The sequence below is a fragment of the Cyprinus carpio genome, chromosome A3 (genome assembly GCF_018340385.1).
Source record: "Cyprinus carpio isolate SPL01 chromosome A3, ASM1834038v1, whole genome shotgun sequence".
Taxonomy (NCBI): Eukaryota; Metazoa; Chordata; class Actinopteri; order Cypriniformes; family Cyprinidae; genus Cyprinus; species Cyprinus carpio.
This window is the reverse complement of record NC_056574.1, coordinates 12,616,967-12,635,105: the sequence shown is the minus strand read 5'-3', so window position 1 is coordinate 12,635,105 and position 18,139 is coordinate 12,616,967. Positions and strand designations below refer to the sequence as shown.

General features: G+C 38.2%; 1 protein-coding gene across 6 annotated transcripts in view; it reads right to left on the bottom strand.

Annotated features, from left to right (window-relative positions):
* The window catches only part of LOC109110284 (dedicator of cytokinesis protein 7-like), a 44,807-nt gene extending 36,574 nt beyond the window's left edge, over window positions 1-8,233 (bottom strand). For 4 of the 6 annotated variants that reach the window (XM_042718799.1, XM_042718829.1, XM_042718819.1 and 1 more), the window contains exons 1-6: window positions 8,083-8,233; window positions 4,287-4,374; window positions 2,627-2,802; window positions 2,377-2,445; window positions 1,766-1,889; window positions 285-497 (exon numbers count right to left, since the gene is read on the bottom strand). In XM_042718799.1, coding sequence (XP_042574733.1) covers window positions 285-497; window positions 1,766-1,889; window positions 2,377-2,445; window positions 2,627-2,802; window positions 4,287-4,374; window positions 8,083-8,132 — 720 coding nt within the window. In that variant the 5' untranslated portion in view covers window positions 8,133-8,233. The remainder of the gene's footprint in view (window positions 1-284; window positions 498-1,765; window positions 1,890-2,376; window positions 2,446-2,626; window positions 2,803-4,286; window positions 4,375-8,082) is intronic. The other 2 variants (XM_042718809.1, XM_042718843.1) reach the window with 1 other exon arrangement.
* Window positions 8,234-18,139: the final 9,906 nt, after the last annotated feature.

Below are 18,139 nucleotides of genomic sequence, written 5' to 3'. Positions count from 1 at the left end.
GTCATCAGAAACAATGTGTACACAGACATAAAGCGAGAGAATGAGCAGCGACGATGCGGAGGAACAAGAGACGGAGGAAAGACAAAGAAGATGTTTGACAAGATCAAACAAAATCACAGCTGGATCATCAGAGAGATGTCTTTGCTTTTGAACTTCAGCGTTTGACAGCTCTCCTACATAAAAGTGTTGAGCGTTACTCATCGTCTCCTACACAGAAGACTACTTTCTTTCTCACATAGTCCTGAACTTTCTGTCTCACTACACTGTTTTTAATGATTTCAGACCTCATCAGGCGCGGGGTAAAGTCCCAGCAGATCAGCGTGGCGGCCCTGCTGGCGGTTCTCAGCGTTGCGACGGTCCATGTCCTCTGCAGCCGTGCGCTCCAGCACGGAAGGCAGCAGCGCATCAGGAGTGGAGTTTTTCAGGTCAAATATACTGGAGGCCCAGCTTCCCCGCGGCGTGTCATCCAGCGACACTGAGTGCCTCTTTGAGTCATCCTGCCACAGACAAACTCTGCATTAGGACAAGCCTTCTTAAAGTTATAACGACATGTTTATAATGACCATAACAATAACCGCTGATTATAGTTTGACAGGATAGTTAATTTATAATTCTGTTTCTTTCTAAGTGGAATACAAAAAAATATATTTTGAAGAATGATGGTAACCAAACAACTGCAGGTAGCCAATGACTTCCAGTATAGAAATAAATAAAATACCAAGTCAATAACTACCAGCAATTGAAGAAATATCTTCTTTTGTGTTCAGAAAGTGTTGTGTTGTTTGTGTTGATACAGGTCATACAGGTTTGGAACAACACGAGGATAAGGAAATGAAACCAAAATTTTCAGTTTTGGTTTAACTAGCCCTTTAACCTACTTACCTTTAAAACAATAAAATAAAATATTGTATTTACAACCATTTATTATTTCTCAAAGACCATTATCATCAGTTATATGGGTATTTTCTCATTGTTTAATTATAACATCCTTTAATTTGAATAATAAATCATTTAGAAAATCTAATAATAAAACTAAATAGTTTGAGAGACTTTGTTCATGTGATCATGTATCCCGGCAATTTCAAGTTTGACTTCTAACATTCAATTTAATTAAATTATAAATGCAATGAAATAAATATTAAAATAAATTTGAGACTTTTTGCTCACTCAAGGATTTTTATTATTATTTACTGCCTATTTGTCACTTTGTAAATGTAAACTTTGATTTTAAATCAAAAAAATTAGACTATAATATAACAATTACAAAGCCATGTATTATTTTACAAAGCCCATAATTACCATTTATGTGTTTCATTACTAAAATTTTCATTTAACAATAGATAAAAAAAATTAAAAATTATAAAAGAAAATACATTGAGACTTCCATTTAATTAAAAAATAATTGCAAAGAAATTGTACAAAAAAATAATTAGTTTAAGACTTTTTGCTTACTTGAGGATTTTATTTATTATTATTATTTTGTAATGATCATTTATCAATTTATTTTGATTTAATAAAACAAAACAAAATAGCTTGAGAGACTTTGTTCAGTTGAGATTTTTATTATTACTTCAGGCATTTTTTTAACCACTTATACATAGAGTTGCAGCTATGACAGTAAATGATTGGGAGAAAAAGAGTGAATGCGACTGGAAAATAACACAAGCCTGTGTCGCCCGTGACTTAATGTGTCACCATTAGGCCACATCTCCAACCACATTCTATGTACTGCATGTGTTTACTGTTTTACTTGTCAGACAGTTACCTGCTCATCCTGACGATCAATGGTGGCCTCATCCAGCTCAAAGGTTTGCTTGACGAGTCCTTTCTGTTTCTCCCGCTGCCGCTCAGAGTTATGAGGCGTCTGTGTTGTGCTGTATCGCTGATACCTGACAGACCACAAAGCAGCATGTTTCTACTTTCTACTTAACTTATCCCCCAGTAAGTATTTATGCTGTACACTACCAGTCAAAGCAACATCTCACAGAGACCCACTCAAATGATGCTTAGTATCAAACTGAAACCTTTTGGTTTAAAGGCTTTTAAGCAAGACCTCTTTTATTATTCAAATTAGTTTTGTACACAACATAAACTGTATCTGTGTGAAACATCCCAGGATGCACCTCAGTAAGCTTACTGAGAGAAAGTGTGCAAAGCTGGAAGAGCAGCTAAGATGTTTTGATTTCATGAATATTTTTTTTTTTTTGCTCACTGAATAATCGCAATACTTCAATTTGTGTTCTTCCACAATTCTGATGGTTTTACTATTACTCTTAAATAAAAAAGAAAAAAGTAGGTCCAAACGTTCCACACTTTCGACTGGTACTGTGTGTGTATTTTTTTAGTCAAAGCTCATGTAGAAGGAAGAATACTCACTTCCTCTGGATGATGAGCCAGTTGTCAGTGTAGACCCCCAGGGCATCCCTCACTCTGGGGTCCAGTGATCTATCAACAGTGAGTGCAAAAAGAGATAACGTCAAACCCCCAGATACCCTCAGTGCACTTACAGGCAGCACAGCATGGCTTTAGCAAGATGATGAGATTACCTGTTTAGCAGTGAGGGCGTGAGGAAGGGCAAGGTTCATTATAGTGTGGTGTGTGTGTTTGTGTGTGATGAGCGACTCACTCCTCCTCCGGGACGGGAGGCTCTATCGTGGCGCACTCTCTTTCCTGCAGCAGCAGCTCCAGGTCATCGCTGGGGAACTCCAGCAGCTGTCGGAGGGGTCCGGGCTCCGCTCCTGGTGGATGGCTGCTAACGTACTCCTCATAGTCCACTGGCTCCACCACCTCCGTCAGAGGCACCTAGAATCGTACATGTGTCACCACAGAACCCAGACTCACATTGAAAATGAATACCTGTGGGTCTAAGAAATGATACTTATTTTTACTAGTGTAATTTCGACACCATTAAACTTCATCATCTGAAGATTTGTTTACTTTTGATCAAATTCAATCAAAAATTCCTGATGAACTGAAAGTTATTTATTTGATAAATAAATCTTGTCACATTATAAATGTCTGTACTCTCACTTTTGATCAATTTAAAGCATCCTTGCTCAATATATATATATATTTTTAATATCACTAACCTTTTTTTAATGAAATGTTATGCTCAACTACAGTAAAGATTTGCCACAAAAAAAATAATTTAGTTTAATAATTAAATATTTTTTAGACTATTTTCAACCTTTTCCTTCACTCTGAAAATATACTGGCAGTTTTTTTTTAATTATGTGTTAAAGCATTCATCTTATTTTTTATTTTAGTTACAGCATATTTTCATAGTGCAATTAGACATAATGCTTTTTAACTCCAAAATTTGATTCTGTGTAATATGATCAACTGAAATAGTTTCAGTGCAGTTATCTACAAGGTGTTTGTAAAATGTAGTGTAGCTAATGATTTTTCAATATGGATCGATGTTTGACTGCGTTTTAACTACTCTACAAAATGAGATGCTCGCAGCTTATGAAGTCATACTTTCACAGTTACCAACACTGCATATGCAAAAAGGGTACAGAAAAACGTCAAAATAACCTTGTGTTGGGGAAAAGAAAGGGAAGTGATTGTGGCTTGTGGTCATTTCCACTTCCCCTTTTCACTCCTATCTATAATCACATATATACAGAGGTCCCAAAAATGACTTGATCACTTTGATCACACTTAAAAATGTCATAGCATTGCATTAGATACAAAACATCCAACCGACTGGCAAACACAGTGTGCAAGTCCTTTTCTCTGAACTAACTTTTCAGAGCCATCCTTGACTCAATGACTTCTGATCAACTGGTGTGAAGGTGATTTTCTGTTGACTGTATGAAGTCATTTCTACTTGATTTCACACAGGTGTCCAAACAGACATAACCACAGGTGGAGATAATCATATTAACTATAAACATGGTACACTCTGACAACAAGAAAGTGTGCAAATACTTTTGTTTTCATTTTGAACAGTATAACTATTGTTTTATCATTTGAAATTTAAAGAAATGAGAACGCTTTGCTTGAGAACTTAAGCGTACTTGTGTTTGGAAGGAAGTCTCTTGTGCTCACCAAAGGTCATTTATTTGAAAAAAAAATACAGTAAAAACATTAATATTGCAAAATATTATTATATCTAATATAGTAACAGTACCTAAAGTGTGTATAAAAGTCTTGCACCCCGGTTTGTTTTCAAAGCACGTATTAAATTGCATTAAATTACGCCCTCAGTCTTAATCAAGACCTGGCAGGAGACCATAAGGCTGTGTGCAAACAAGCAGAAATATACATGAATAAACACTAACCAGTTGATGAGCTCCAGGACGTTTTTTGGACAGTTGTGGAGAGCCATATTCCCGGGAAACCTGCTTCCTGACCTCAGACGCTACTGTCCTGTGAGAGACACAGAAAGGAACATTTATTATATTGACTTGATTTCATACAATCACATCAGGAGCTCATATACAATGACTAAATATATTAAAGATGATCAAGATCACAATGAATCAGGCACAGGCAGCGTGAAGGGTTCATATCAGATATAGTGGCCAGCATCTGCTTAGATGGTCAAACGTTTGAAGAGATGCTGAGCCGGTGGCAGAATGCAGGCAGGACGCCACCGCTCTGACAATTTGGGAACTAAAAGCAAATGAGAGGCTTTAATGCTCAACAAAGCCCACTAACCCACTAACCCCTTCATCCACTCCAAGATAGCCTGCAGCTGCCCGCCAACAAACTCAAACTGTCTCGCTCTCACAGACAAACATACACACACACACACACACACAGCTGCAGATGCTCCAGTTCCCTTCAAAACACACACACACAGCCCATCATTACTGCTGCTTGCTAAGGCAAGTATCTCTATTACTACAGCTCAAACTTAAGAGTTGGGGATTTAAAGCAAATATCAGCATGGATCTGTTTTCGTATGTACTATAGGAGTGCTGCAGTATACCGGTATTGATGATAACTGTGACATTTAAAAAATTAAATACTGATATCACGTTAATACCACACATAATCCAGCGGCAGTAACTATCTGGTTGACACACCACCTTAGTAGTTGGCAGTATACCTGCACCTTAATGCTGGATCCCATGCCATCCATCATAAAACAGAAACAAAGAACATTAGCTGTGTCCAAAATCATGTAGAAAGTATGCGTAGTATGAATTTAATCCTAACCTATTACATTTGTCATGTTCTCATTGTCATGTGACCTACCAGCATTAGCTGTGTCGCTTTACTCTATTCATAAATCCTCTCGCGTGGCCTCATGTGATAATAAAGTGTCCATCAGATGCACACTTCAGAATCTCAGCAGAAATAGTAGATCATCCGGGTTCTTTTCGCCTACTGTTTTATGAATACTATGAATTTAGACATATTAATCTTTTGCCTTAATGTTTTTTTTGCATACTAATATTGAAGCATGTATATACAGAAACAGTGTGGGTCACAAACCCCAATATGAAGGGCATACAGATTAAAAATATATTTTTAATGCTTTTGTTTAATGCTCCACCTCCCTATACTCATATTTCAAGTGCAATTCATTGGCCAAAAAAGAGAAAACTCAAAATAAACAAAGTTAAAGACGAATTTGATGGAAAGCAATATTTTCCCCCCAAAATTTCTACAGATATTGCAGTAATACTTTTTTTTTATTATTATTTTTATTATTATTTTTTTTTTTGATAATCTTGAGTGAAAGTATGATATTGTGACAGCCTCAATTCTATGTAACTACATGTATTTCAGCAGTTTGTTCTGCATTGTTTGTGCAAGCTTCATACTTTCATGCCATGGCTGATAACTGATAAAATATATATTATGCATCCAAGGGATGTAAAATCTTTTTTACAGCCCTAATGCATCCTAATGGAACATCTTATAACCCACCCAGAACACACTTACAAGTGCATAGCAATGCACACTTGTTAATATTTTAAAACCTGGCAACCAATAACACCCCCCTAGCAATGTGGCGGTGAGTCTTGGGCAAATACTTTTACACTTTCTAAACCTAACTACTGTTGCACTGTTGTCTTGATCTCCAAGCACAAATCCAGACTCAGCTAACAAAACTCTGCTGACTACAGCATCAGGCCCTGTCCTTCAACCAGCCCCGAAGTGGCCCAAAGAGCGGATGTGGCCCCCTCCCAGGGGTCAAGCCTCTTCACTGACAAACCATTTCCTGAGATTATACAGCTGTGACTGTGAAGGAAAAAAACTGTTCGGACAAACTCTAAGCCTGACAGGCCAACGGGGTCAAGCTGAAACAATAATAACACGCTGTTTGTTTTACAGTGAGCAGCAATGAGAATTAAGAGCTTTCATAAACGCATATTAATGTGGGACATTTAAAGTGTTGCACACTTCTGCAGGACAGAAATCAGAGCTATATGAATGCCTCCCAAACAGTCTGGCTTCCTATTTCCTGCCTCAAAAGGAAAGAGGAAAACTAGTCTGCTCTAAAAGCAATGGGCGGAATGGAGCGCACCACCCTTTCCTACATCCCGCAAAGAAACAATAAGTCTGCTCTAACAGAGGTGAAGACAGAGAGAGATAATAACTCATGAAACGCAATCCTATGCACAGATTTTATGCCTTTCGGCTGGAAAGAGTGACGTCTATTAACAGTGTAAGGTCAAGCCTGTGCATCATCAACAGTATCACGTACAGACCTTATGGAATATGATCATGGTATGGACTCATCCAGAACCAGAGTTTTTATGTGAGTATTATGGTAATACCATCTTAGTACAGTGCTCTTGTAAGGGATCACTCCTGAAGACTCTCTCTCCGCAGGTTTGTTTACGTCCTTCCACATACCAAGATCTCGATCAGATTTCACTTTCCCATATGCTTCTAAACATGTTCATTGGCATTCTGGTGCGATTTTAATCTCCTTATCAAATTATCACTGTTGCTCTGATCTAAGAGAATGAATGAAAACTGCCATACCAATCGCTCCAAACAAATAAATAAACAGTAAACAAGTGAACTTAATCACAGACACACTCATTTTCTGTGAAGCCATCAGGCAAGTTCCAGAAATGCTTCCTCAGCAAAAAGTGAGTTGATTCCCACTAAAGTAGAGCATCAACTCTTGATGAGCAGTATGAGAGTGAAAAACAAATATTCTAACACTAACCGATCATTCAATAACGCCAACATTTTAGATTTCACCTGAACATTTTATAGCTGATGTAAACAGTCACATAAAAAAAAAATTATTTACATCATGCATTTTATATATATATATAGGTATTTTTCACAGTTTAGGTATTTTAAATGTTAACAGGTGAAATCAAAAAGTAGAAAAATATTTCTGGATTATAACTCTCTTTATAGCTACCTAAAATGATCACAGAATGAAAGAAAAACACACATACAATTGTTACTTTTGTGTTTGCAACTATGTAACGTTATTGGGGTCTGTCAAAGCACCATAAAACATGTCATAATACAGATACACCTACCATATTTAACATCTAATGTTAGAACGGTCTAATATTGATATATTAGATTGCCTTGTCTCAAATAAATCATGATCATAAAATGTGTAAACATGACAGTTTCTATTAAGCAACTGAGCAATTTTGACTAGTATCCCAGTGTTTATAACGGTTTCAATAACTTTTAAAAAGAAAAAAACAAACCTTTAGTGTTATTGCACTGTGACTGGAATTGTTTTGAAACACACAGCCCTTGGCTCGTTCCCGTGAAATATCAATTTGAATAGTTAAGAGAGTAGTTTCGATATCACTATCATATCACGTTACAGTTCAGGGCGCTCAATGCATCCTCTTTTCTCCCACACGAAGTCTGATTATTTAAGATTTAAAGACGATATACGCCATGTATCCGATGCAAAGTACTTAAACTGTTAGAAGTATTAAACAGCAGTAGTTTGGTTGCAGTGTCACGCTGTTGCGAAGCCCGGTTTGTTGAGCTACACAAAGGTTCATCCGTGAGTAACTCGTGGCGGATCTCTTTCTCGTTCCCATTCGAGTCATTCCCGATGTGCGCGGGACAACTAACCTACTATCGCACGACATCTCTACTGTTTAACACTCGGTAAAGTTCACCTACCTGTTAATCTTATGCGCAAAAGCCCTCCGGTCGCTGGGTAAAGTTGCCATCCCATCTAGACAGGGAGTGCTCCTTACAGTTTCCCTGTACTTTGGTAATATTATTGTGGAGTCGTAGGCTTCCTTGTGTCAGTCGGGCGCATAATAGCGCCTCCTCGCGGTCTGGGGGCGAATGGCGCTGTTGTCTCCTCACCAAACCGGTTCCCAGCGGTCTCACTCTCTACTGTCTCTCTCTCGGGATCTGCGACTAGATAATTCAAGGTGATGAATGTTTTTCCTACTTAAAGAGGAATAATGCTAACTCTGCAGACTACAAAGAACACCACAAGCCGACTGGCTTTTTATGTCTTTAATATGCTCTACAAAAACAGCACGTTAATGAAATATTTAAACAGTAGTATACAGAAGATCTTATTATTCCGTTAAGTTGTACAGCCAACAGGTTCTTAATGCCAGGCGATATAATATATAATTCAATATTAATATAAAATATTTATTTTTTACAGTGGTTGGTTGGTGTTTTTTCATGTGACTCAAAGTGGAGTTGTGTGATATTGCCTGAGGCGAAGTCTGATTTCTCGAGGATTTTTTTTTTTTTTTTTTTTTTTTTTTTTGAGGAAACGTAAACCCCGGAGTGGATCAGAATCGGAGTGATTCCAGAACGCTTTGAGTTGTGAGGCTCTTTGTCGATCCGCTCCACACATACACGCCGATCCAGACCGGGCTTTCGGTCTGTGTGTGGCACTTGCTAACATACAAGCAAAGCTTTATGTTTTCTCTTCGCCTGACTGAGAAGAATCGAGGAAAAGGAAATAAGTAACTTATTTTTTTTTTTTGTCTGAAAACTGTTACTTCATGAAATGCTTTTTAAAGAACTGTTTGTATAGAAACAAATACCACGCTCGCTCACAATCGTACTGTCCGCGCGATTTAGTCCACCCTAACAGAATTTATAGTTAAAAAATTAGAAGAATTTAAAAAGAATTTAGCTCTTAAATATTTTTTAGACACATCTAGAGATATAATCCCTGACAAAATAGTATTAAAGCTTTGGAGTGCTGCTGGTGCACTCATATAATGCAATTAGTACGATGCAGAGCTAAATCTAGTTATCACAGCTATTTATTCATGTATATATCTTTAATTCATCCGACATCCTGTGATAATCCTCTTATTTTTTATTCAAAGCACATGTATACATAAACATCAATTTATAGTTATACTGACCTATATACATATCCATATATTTATTTTGCACATTGCTTGCGCAACTGATGAATCCGCTCAGGGTCTTTTGCACAATTTACAGTACTTTCTATCTGAGCCTTTTTTCTAAATGTGTTTTTTTATGTATTTATTTTCTATATTGTCTTTACTCAGAGATCCATATTATTCTGTCCCTGTGTTTTATGTTTAATGCAGCAGTGCTTCAATTTCCCCCAGAGGATCTCTGAAGTTATATTACCTTATCTTTTGTTATAGGCCCACACTTTGATGTGTGTTATATTGTTGTATGGCCACCAGAGAGCGATGTGCTCCACAAGTGCCGGAGACTTAGTGCCTGAAAAGGCGGTGGCCAGGAAATAATGACTCAACCCTCCACCTTATTGTCTAGAATGATGCAGCATTGTCCAGAAGTAAAATATCACATAGCCAGATTTCATTAATCTTTTCTGAATAATTCTACAAATAACCTAATACTGCAATAATATAGATATGCAAGCTCACTATCCTTTAGTTTAACAATAGGTCTGAAACAAAGCCATTGTTGCAATTCAGGCTTCTTCAGATTTCATAGATAGCTCTTCCACTGTTAGGTGAACAGACATAGTCTGTAAAATCGCATAATATTACTTCAAATAGCAAGACATCTGTGTTTATTTCCCATAAATTAAGTCCCACACCCAAAAGCAGATTACCAGGAGACATTTATTGACGTTTTCCTTCACCCAAGGACACACATTTATCAAGTTTAGATCGAAGCCATCACTCCGCTCTCCTTCTCCTCGCTGTAACCTCTCCCCATCCCCCACGGTCGGTCAGTGAGGTATGACCATACAGTGCAGGCTTCCTCCTCCCTATAGCTCTGCTCAGCACCATGCCCCATTAATTCAGCACCAAGGAGAGCTGCTAGCGCAGGTGCAACAACCCACCACTGACCTGAGGAATGACGCTGGTGGCGTGTTGTGTGTGTTTCCGTTTCAGGAGACACTTCTATCATGTATGTTGTGTGCTTTATATGTTTTTGTGCAGTCTATTCCCCTCACAACAATCTGTACTCCAGGGCTGATCCCATGCTAATGAAGATTAATGAATCTCTCTCCTCTCTTTGGCTCGCAAGTACTAAAACCTGATGCTTGGTATCACAAGGAATAAATATAGATCTAAAAAAAACAGTGTTGTGAAGCTTTAGGGGTTTTTCTACTGCAGCCTTACTGGGGATTTTCATGTCATTTGTTAGAGGGTGTGTGTTATGCTGGGTTTGAAAGATGAGCAGCCTTTACCGATGGGAGTGGACTGGCTCAGAGATGTAATGGACCATCATTCGAGCAATTACATTAAGAGAATTACCGCATTGCGACTGTCATACAAACCCAGTACATACATCCATGGCGTGTGCAGTACACACGCATCCTTGAACTCTGTGGCACTCTTGGCAGTGATGTGATGCAACATGTGACATCCAGATGGAGAATTAAAAATAGTTTTGCATTTTGAGTTGATTGCGTGCACTGTAGGCAGGCGGCGTTTCCATCAAGTCTTTCTTTTCTTCCCTTCTGCCTCTCCACGTCGAAGGCTTTCAGTTCCTCGACCAGCACTATTGTTTGACTGCCCCTCCCCCCACGGGCAGGAGAGCACCCCCCATCCCTGCTGCATTACCAAAGAACAAAAGAGAGAGTGTCAGACACCACCCTCTAGATCTCTTTCACGCCCCAGCCCCCACCCCGCTTCCAGATGGGGCTGCCTTTTTTTTCAGGGTCTCTCTGAACCCCAAGTGTCCTCCAAAATGGACGCGCCCCTCCCCCTCTCCCCACTCTTAAGCTGCCCATCATCCACCTGCTCTCTCTGCCACGCGCCTGTGCCCAGAGCACGCCCCCTTCCCCGTCCCACCCTCGCAGCCAGCTCTATTCAAAATCGTTAACCACTTGCTTGCTATGGCTTTGCTCCAAGACATTACTTTTGCAGCTGTAAACCTTCTTTTTCTGATATGTAGTCCTCCAAGGCCTGCTGGGGGGGGGGTCATGTTTGGATATGAAACAGTGTGTGATGATGAAGCAGTGTTACTCAACTGGTTTTACTTAAGAACACAGAATATAGATTCGATATCAAGTGGCAACCCAAGACAATACTAAAATATAGCACAAAAGTAACAACAATTTCCTTATGAAATGCAATACGCAAGATATTGTATTATATATTTTGGCCAATGAATCACACTCAAAATATGAGTGCAGGGAGGTGGAGAGAAAGTTTGTAACCATAACTGTACAAAAACAAAAAACTTACTTTTGATCTGTACTTCCTGCAGGCAAAAAACTCTAACACCCAATACTTAACTCTACACCGTTAACTGTTCTTGAGTTCAGGTAGAGTGTCTCGCTTTCACCCGTCTTCAGCATGATTTTGTGGGACAGTAGCAGCTACACAATGTGTCATTGTCTTCTTTTTTCCGTCTTTTTCCCAGCAAGATTCAGGATTTCTGACAATGTTATCATATTGGCATTTTATTGTAATAATTAATTAATTAAATATTATTGTCAATATGGTATATTGTGTACTTCCCTTGTGAAAAAGCAAGCTTTAGCATACTTTAAACTTAAAGGGATACTCCATCCCAAAATGAAAATTTTGTCATTAATCACTTACCCCCATGTCATTCCAAACCCGTAAAAGGTTTGTTCGTCTTCGGAACACAATTTAAGATATTTTGGATGAAAACAGGGAGGCTTGAGACTGTCCCATAGACTGCCAAATAAACAGTGTCAAGGTCTAGGAAAGTATGAAAAGAATCGTCAGAATAGTCCATCTGTCCTCAGTGGTTCAACCGTAATATTATGAAGTGATGAGAATACTTTTTGTACTCGAAGAAAACAAAAATAATGACTTTATTCAACAATTCCTCTTCTCTGTGTCTCTCCAAATCAGCGTAACGCCATTTTGACAAATCTGACTAGTACGAAGGTGGCTTACGCTCTTCTGTGTCAGTTTCAAAACTTTGGTTTGAAAGCAAACCATGCATCGGCGCAGCGCAGCTGACACAGAAGAGCATATACCGCCTGTGTCCTGCTCAGAATAGACAAAATGGTGCTACGCTACGCTGTTTGGAGAGACACAGAGGAGAGGAATTGTTGAATAAAGTCATTATTTTTGTTTTCTTCGTGTACAAAAAGTATTCTCGTCACTTTATAACATTACGGTTGAATCACTGATGGCAGATGGACTATTCTGATGATGCTTTTCATACTTTCCTGGACATTGACACTGTTATTTATTTGGCAGACTATGGGACAGTCTCAAGCCTCCCTGTTTTCATCTAAAATATCTTAAATTGTTTTCCGAAGACAAACAAAGCTTTTACGTGTTTGGTTACGTGTTACATGCTTTTACGACATTGTGGGTAAGTGATTAATGACAAAATTTTCATTTTGTGGTGGAGTAACCCTTTAAAGTACTTATTATAGAAATAATATACTTTTTAATTTTAGAGTGCCTTTTTTGACCTCCTTAAGTAGAACTCAAGTGCATTTTTATATGTAATTTCAAAATTACTCCTATTGTCTTTGAAATACTGTTAAAGTGTATTTTAGAATGTACTAACAAGCATTTATGGTAAACTAAAATATACTTTACTGGCATTTCTATTGAAACTTATATGTCATGTATTTAAATATATGTGTAATGACACATTTGTAATGATGAAGTTGCAATTTATTACATTTAAAATATGTTAACACTAAGCACACTACATTTAAAATTATAATGAAGTACTTTACATGTGCTAAATGGCCTTTTATTACTTTATTACCTTATATTATATGCAAGTACAGTTTTTAAAATATATACTTGTAAGATTTTAAATACAATACACATGTACATTTAATACAATGAAGTCCCTAGTCCAAGGGTAATCCAAAACCACATAAGGCCCCACTGACAAGACATTTTTCAAAATATCATAGTGATTTAGAGTAACATAACGGCAAGTAAATGACGACAGAATGTTCATTTTTGGGTGAACTATCCCTTTAACATGACATAGGCTGAATAATAATAATAATAACAGTATTGTAAATGCATAAACAACAGCAGAAGTGTGATTTAGCACCCTAACACATGGAAAAAACACTAGGCAAAATACTGTATTAGTATGTCGTCAAGACCCTGATGATTTGAATCCAAAATATTATAGTTCTTTTAGTTTTTTTTTTTTGGGCACACAGCCTTTGACGTCAACAACAAAAGGAAAAAGGAAAGCATTTAGTTAATACGCCTAAGCATGCACGATTATATGCTTAGCTGCATTGTATTTTTTGCATTAGCATAGTATTATTTGCTGTCCGTGACCGTATCAGACCTGTGACCCCTTTTTGCATTGTAATCCACTACTGCAATGAAGGACAGGACAGTATGAAAACTAAATAGAGTGCTTGTAGACGTAGTGAGATCAGAACGTCACGGGAAATGTTTGACATAATCAGTACACTTATATTTGAAGCGAATGATTTCAGAATGAGTCATTAAGTCTGCAGTAAGATCACGGTTTGCTTCCTAAAGTCTGGAGCGGTAAGCAGTGATGCTGGTTCATGCGCGGGGAGGGGGCAGATGCTCATTTGATTGTGTTTCACTGAAAGCTCTGATACGTTGCATCCTCCGAGTCATATTTGCTCTAGCCTCCCCCCCACAGCGCCCTCCCGAGCCCTCAAGGGAACGGTGGAGAGGAGCGGCACTGGCCCGCATCTGTCACGGGGCAGCTGTTGGTCACTTAATGGAATTTCTCCTGTTGCTGATGGGCCAGGGGCAGTGGGAGGTTGGGCTAATGACTCCTGAATCTGCTCAGATCTTGCCAATTACTCAGAGATAGTGAAATCTATACTGCCATTTTAGCTTCTACTGTCACATTCTCTTTAAAAGCTGATTAGTGATAAACCGTGATTGATAATGTGCACTGTAGTCACACATTCCTGTATTTAACTGATAGAACATTAACTACTTTTGCTGTAATTTAGAGAAATCAATTTCTGGTTCCTGCCTATGCTTAACTGAATTATGATTCTGCTGAATTTACTGCATTTTGCAGCATCTCAGGAGTAAAGAAGACAATATTCAAACTTAAGATGTAGTAAGTGGATAAATGCCAGAGCCTTTATCCACTTTCAAAGTAGGTGCAAGCTCCAGAAATTGGATAAAACCTATTTCCAAAAGCTTTAAAGACAAAAGTCAATAGGAATTTATTTATTTAAAATAGATGGGTTATTTATTCACTAAATAATATTATTGAATATTTCTGTATAATGTCTGTGTAGACCTTGTGACTTTTTCAGATTAAATATATTAAGCTACAGATTAGTGTTTTTGCAGTTTACTGTCACTTTAGAGTAAACAGTAAATCATTTTTATATATATTTGTATTTGAAGAATAAATCCCTCTTTATAAATATTTATGTAGTTATGTTTGTTTATTATAGGTTTTAAACATTTCTTTCTGTAATATCTGGAACTAGACATACATTTACTTATAAAAATTTCATTTTCTAACATTTTTGAGGTTTAATAAAAATGATGTATATATATTTTTTTATATATGCACATATATATATATATATATATATATATATATATATAATATATGTATATATATATAAAGACACTGAAACCTGTAAATAAATAAAGAAAATCCATGTACACGTGGCAGGCTGATGCATGTTTTAAAGTAATGGGTTCCTTTGCAATTAAGCTACCATAAGTGCCTTCTCTTGCCTTCATTCCAGGACATTGTGTTTTAGAAAGCTTTTGTGTGTAACACTTTGACTGTAAGACAATCAACATTAAGCCACTAAGCATTACTCTGATTTACATGACTCTGGTTTTTCCCCCCGACCTGCAGGAAACACCAACCCCCACAGCCCTGCTCGCCGTCCACGAGAGTTCAAGCAGCCAAATCGATGAGAAGAAAGAGAAGTGGGCCCTGTTCCTCCCTTTGCATCTGTCAAGGAGCAGGAGAGGGAGGGGTTCACTCGTGGGATGGGGAAGGGAACAATATCAGTCCATCTGTCACAAACAGCCTCATCTCTGCTAAGATGAAATGTAGCTCCAAAGTAAATCAAACAACGTGTTACTCCAGCACATTTGAGCATTATTGATGGATTGAGCCATTAAACTGATCAAAGCCAATGGCATTCCATTTTCTGAGCACCCTGCACTGACCGATCCACTTAAATGACTGTCAACCAGGGTCACGCAAAATAGCAACGCAAGGCTATGGATGTATCATATGTGTTATTTAAGAAGAACACTCTGTGAGCTCTAAAATCAGAAGAGCTTTTCTCGACTTTTACCTGATAAAACCTGGGTAGCATGTAGCACACCCCAGCCTGATGGTTTGTCTCATAAGTGGGATATTTACAGTCTCCCCTTCCCCTGCGAGGCCTCATCCTGTGCTCTCAGTGGCAGGTACAGCCGCAATCTCAGTCATTCATATTTAATCCTAGCAGAGTTTCCGGCCAGACTAATGCGCTATTGATTGCAAGTCTCCCATTACAGTAGGGCGAGAGCAAAGTGGGAAGGGAAAGAGAAGGGAAAAGAATACCAAAGACCGAATGCGGGCAGGCAGGAACGAGAAAGACGAGGTGGTTCGGGAAAGTCTATAAATCAGACATGAGCGGGGGTAGCTAGCGATATGACATTTAAGAAATATGACCGTACTTTTAATAAATATAGAAAATGGATGGTATATGTGCAGTGTTGTGGAGTTTTTCGCTTTCAATTCCTCAAACACAATTATTTTTAGGCCCGAAACAGTTGAGGAACCTGAATTCCATTAAGGCCAGAGTCAGTCAATCAATGGCGCATGTGTTGAATGCAAAAGCATGCGATTGCATTTAAGTGTAATTAAAGTTAAGTACATTGACATGTTAGAGAGGAGCTTTGCTTTGCTTTCTTTACTACATGCTGCATCTAGATGTGCTCATTTATGTGTTATGAGAGAGAGCCTGAATGTTTGTGCTAGTGGAAGAGATGGAAATGCGAATGAGAGAAAGAAAGAAAGAAAGAAAGAAAGAAAGAGGGCATTCTGGTTCTTTGTGTATTTAAGGTTTTCTCCCTGGATACCATCGCAGACGAGGCAAGATGAAAGATTAATAACTGAATCTCTATATTTAACAAGATCGGGTGTAAAACATGCTCCCTAGCAGACATGAGGCCTTCACTGTCACCCACAGCCACCGTCGTATGAGCAAATATATAGGCAAGAAACCGGGAAATATCTTCAATGTTTATGCTTGTTTGTTGCGCCTCATGCGCTAATGTGTGCATGCCAACAAATGCATGCGGCGCATGGCAAGCTAAAGAGAATCAATAAGTAAAAACATGACAAGAAATGTCTAAGTCAGATTATTCCTCCCACCAGCCTCTCTGGTCTAATAATAGCCCAGAGAAAAAAACAGAAGGGCAGACGAGGAAAAACAAAGTGAGGGGGAGAAAATGCCAAATAATGTATGCGAAGCCGAATTAGGCCAATATCCATTACCCAAAAATGGCCCAGAACTATATGCGGAGAGGCTAGGAACTGCCATACCAACCAAACCGCAACCCCCGCCCTCTTGCTCCCACAAGTCCATGCCACCCTGAGGGATGGGGAGTGTTACCCTACGGCTCTGAGCCCACTAAACGGTGGGAGCACAGGCCCAGAGTGCCCATCTCTCACTGCTCTAATCCGATCAGACTCAGCAGCTCTGACTCTCTCCTAAAAGCACAGCAAAATCACATCAGCCTCTCAAACGAAAAAAACACACTCCACTACATGAAAGCCGCTGTATCATTTGTAATGCATGAGAGTTAGTAGGTTATATGTGGTAAATGAAAATGAGGTTGTAGACACAATGAAGGGAGATGGTGAACATGTTAAGAATTCTTTATTAATTATGAGTGTTTATTATACCCGCCTAATCTTGTAAGCATTCTTATCACACCTCATCATGAATGTGCTAAAGTGTTAAAGAGAAAGCCAACAAACATGTCCAAATCCCGCTTTTGTTTTGCAAATTGTTGCTTGAAAACTGGACAACCAGCTGCACATAATGTAATTTGGTTATTATATTAAATTTCACAGAGAAGCTTCACAGAACACTGAATGCCACTGAATGTGCCTCAAAGTGTGACATGAATTATGACTATAATAGTGACTCCAAAAACCTGAGGTAATGCTAAGTGAAAATCATTGGATGGATGGATGGATGGATGGATGGATGGATAGATAGATAGATAGATATAAAATTTGTGAATAATAGTAAGTAAATGTGTGATATATATATAACAATGTGCTTGTGCATGAATTTCAGAATTTCTCAGTATGCATAACATTAATGTAAATGTGAAAAAGTTTTATTCAGACTTTCCTGTTTTTGCTTTATTGCCAGCAGCACTCGAGCTGCATGAATTTCGTAAGTTTGTGTCAAACTTGATAATCATGTTCTCCAGCATGAATTGAGATGATCCAAAGATGTCTATACAAGAAGTCCACATGATGAACATCACAAATCTAGAAATAGAATCTGAAATATTTCCCATCCATTTTACAATATATAAGATTTCTTTGTTATATTCATCAAAATCTTAAAGCTTTGATTTTATACATTTAAAAAATAATTTAAAAAACACCTAAGATTTTCAAGTGGTCTCATACTTTTGGACCCCACTGTACATATTTAAGATGCACTTGGACTAGTGCGATTTGCACATATTGTTGTAGGTGTCGCCGAGTTACATATAAACTCAACAGCATTCTATGAGGACCCTTCATGAAATACTGTCGTAACAAATGCCAAACAGTGTATTGACTA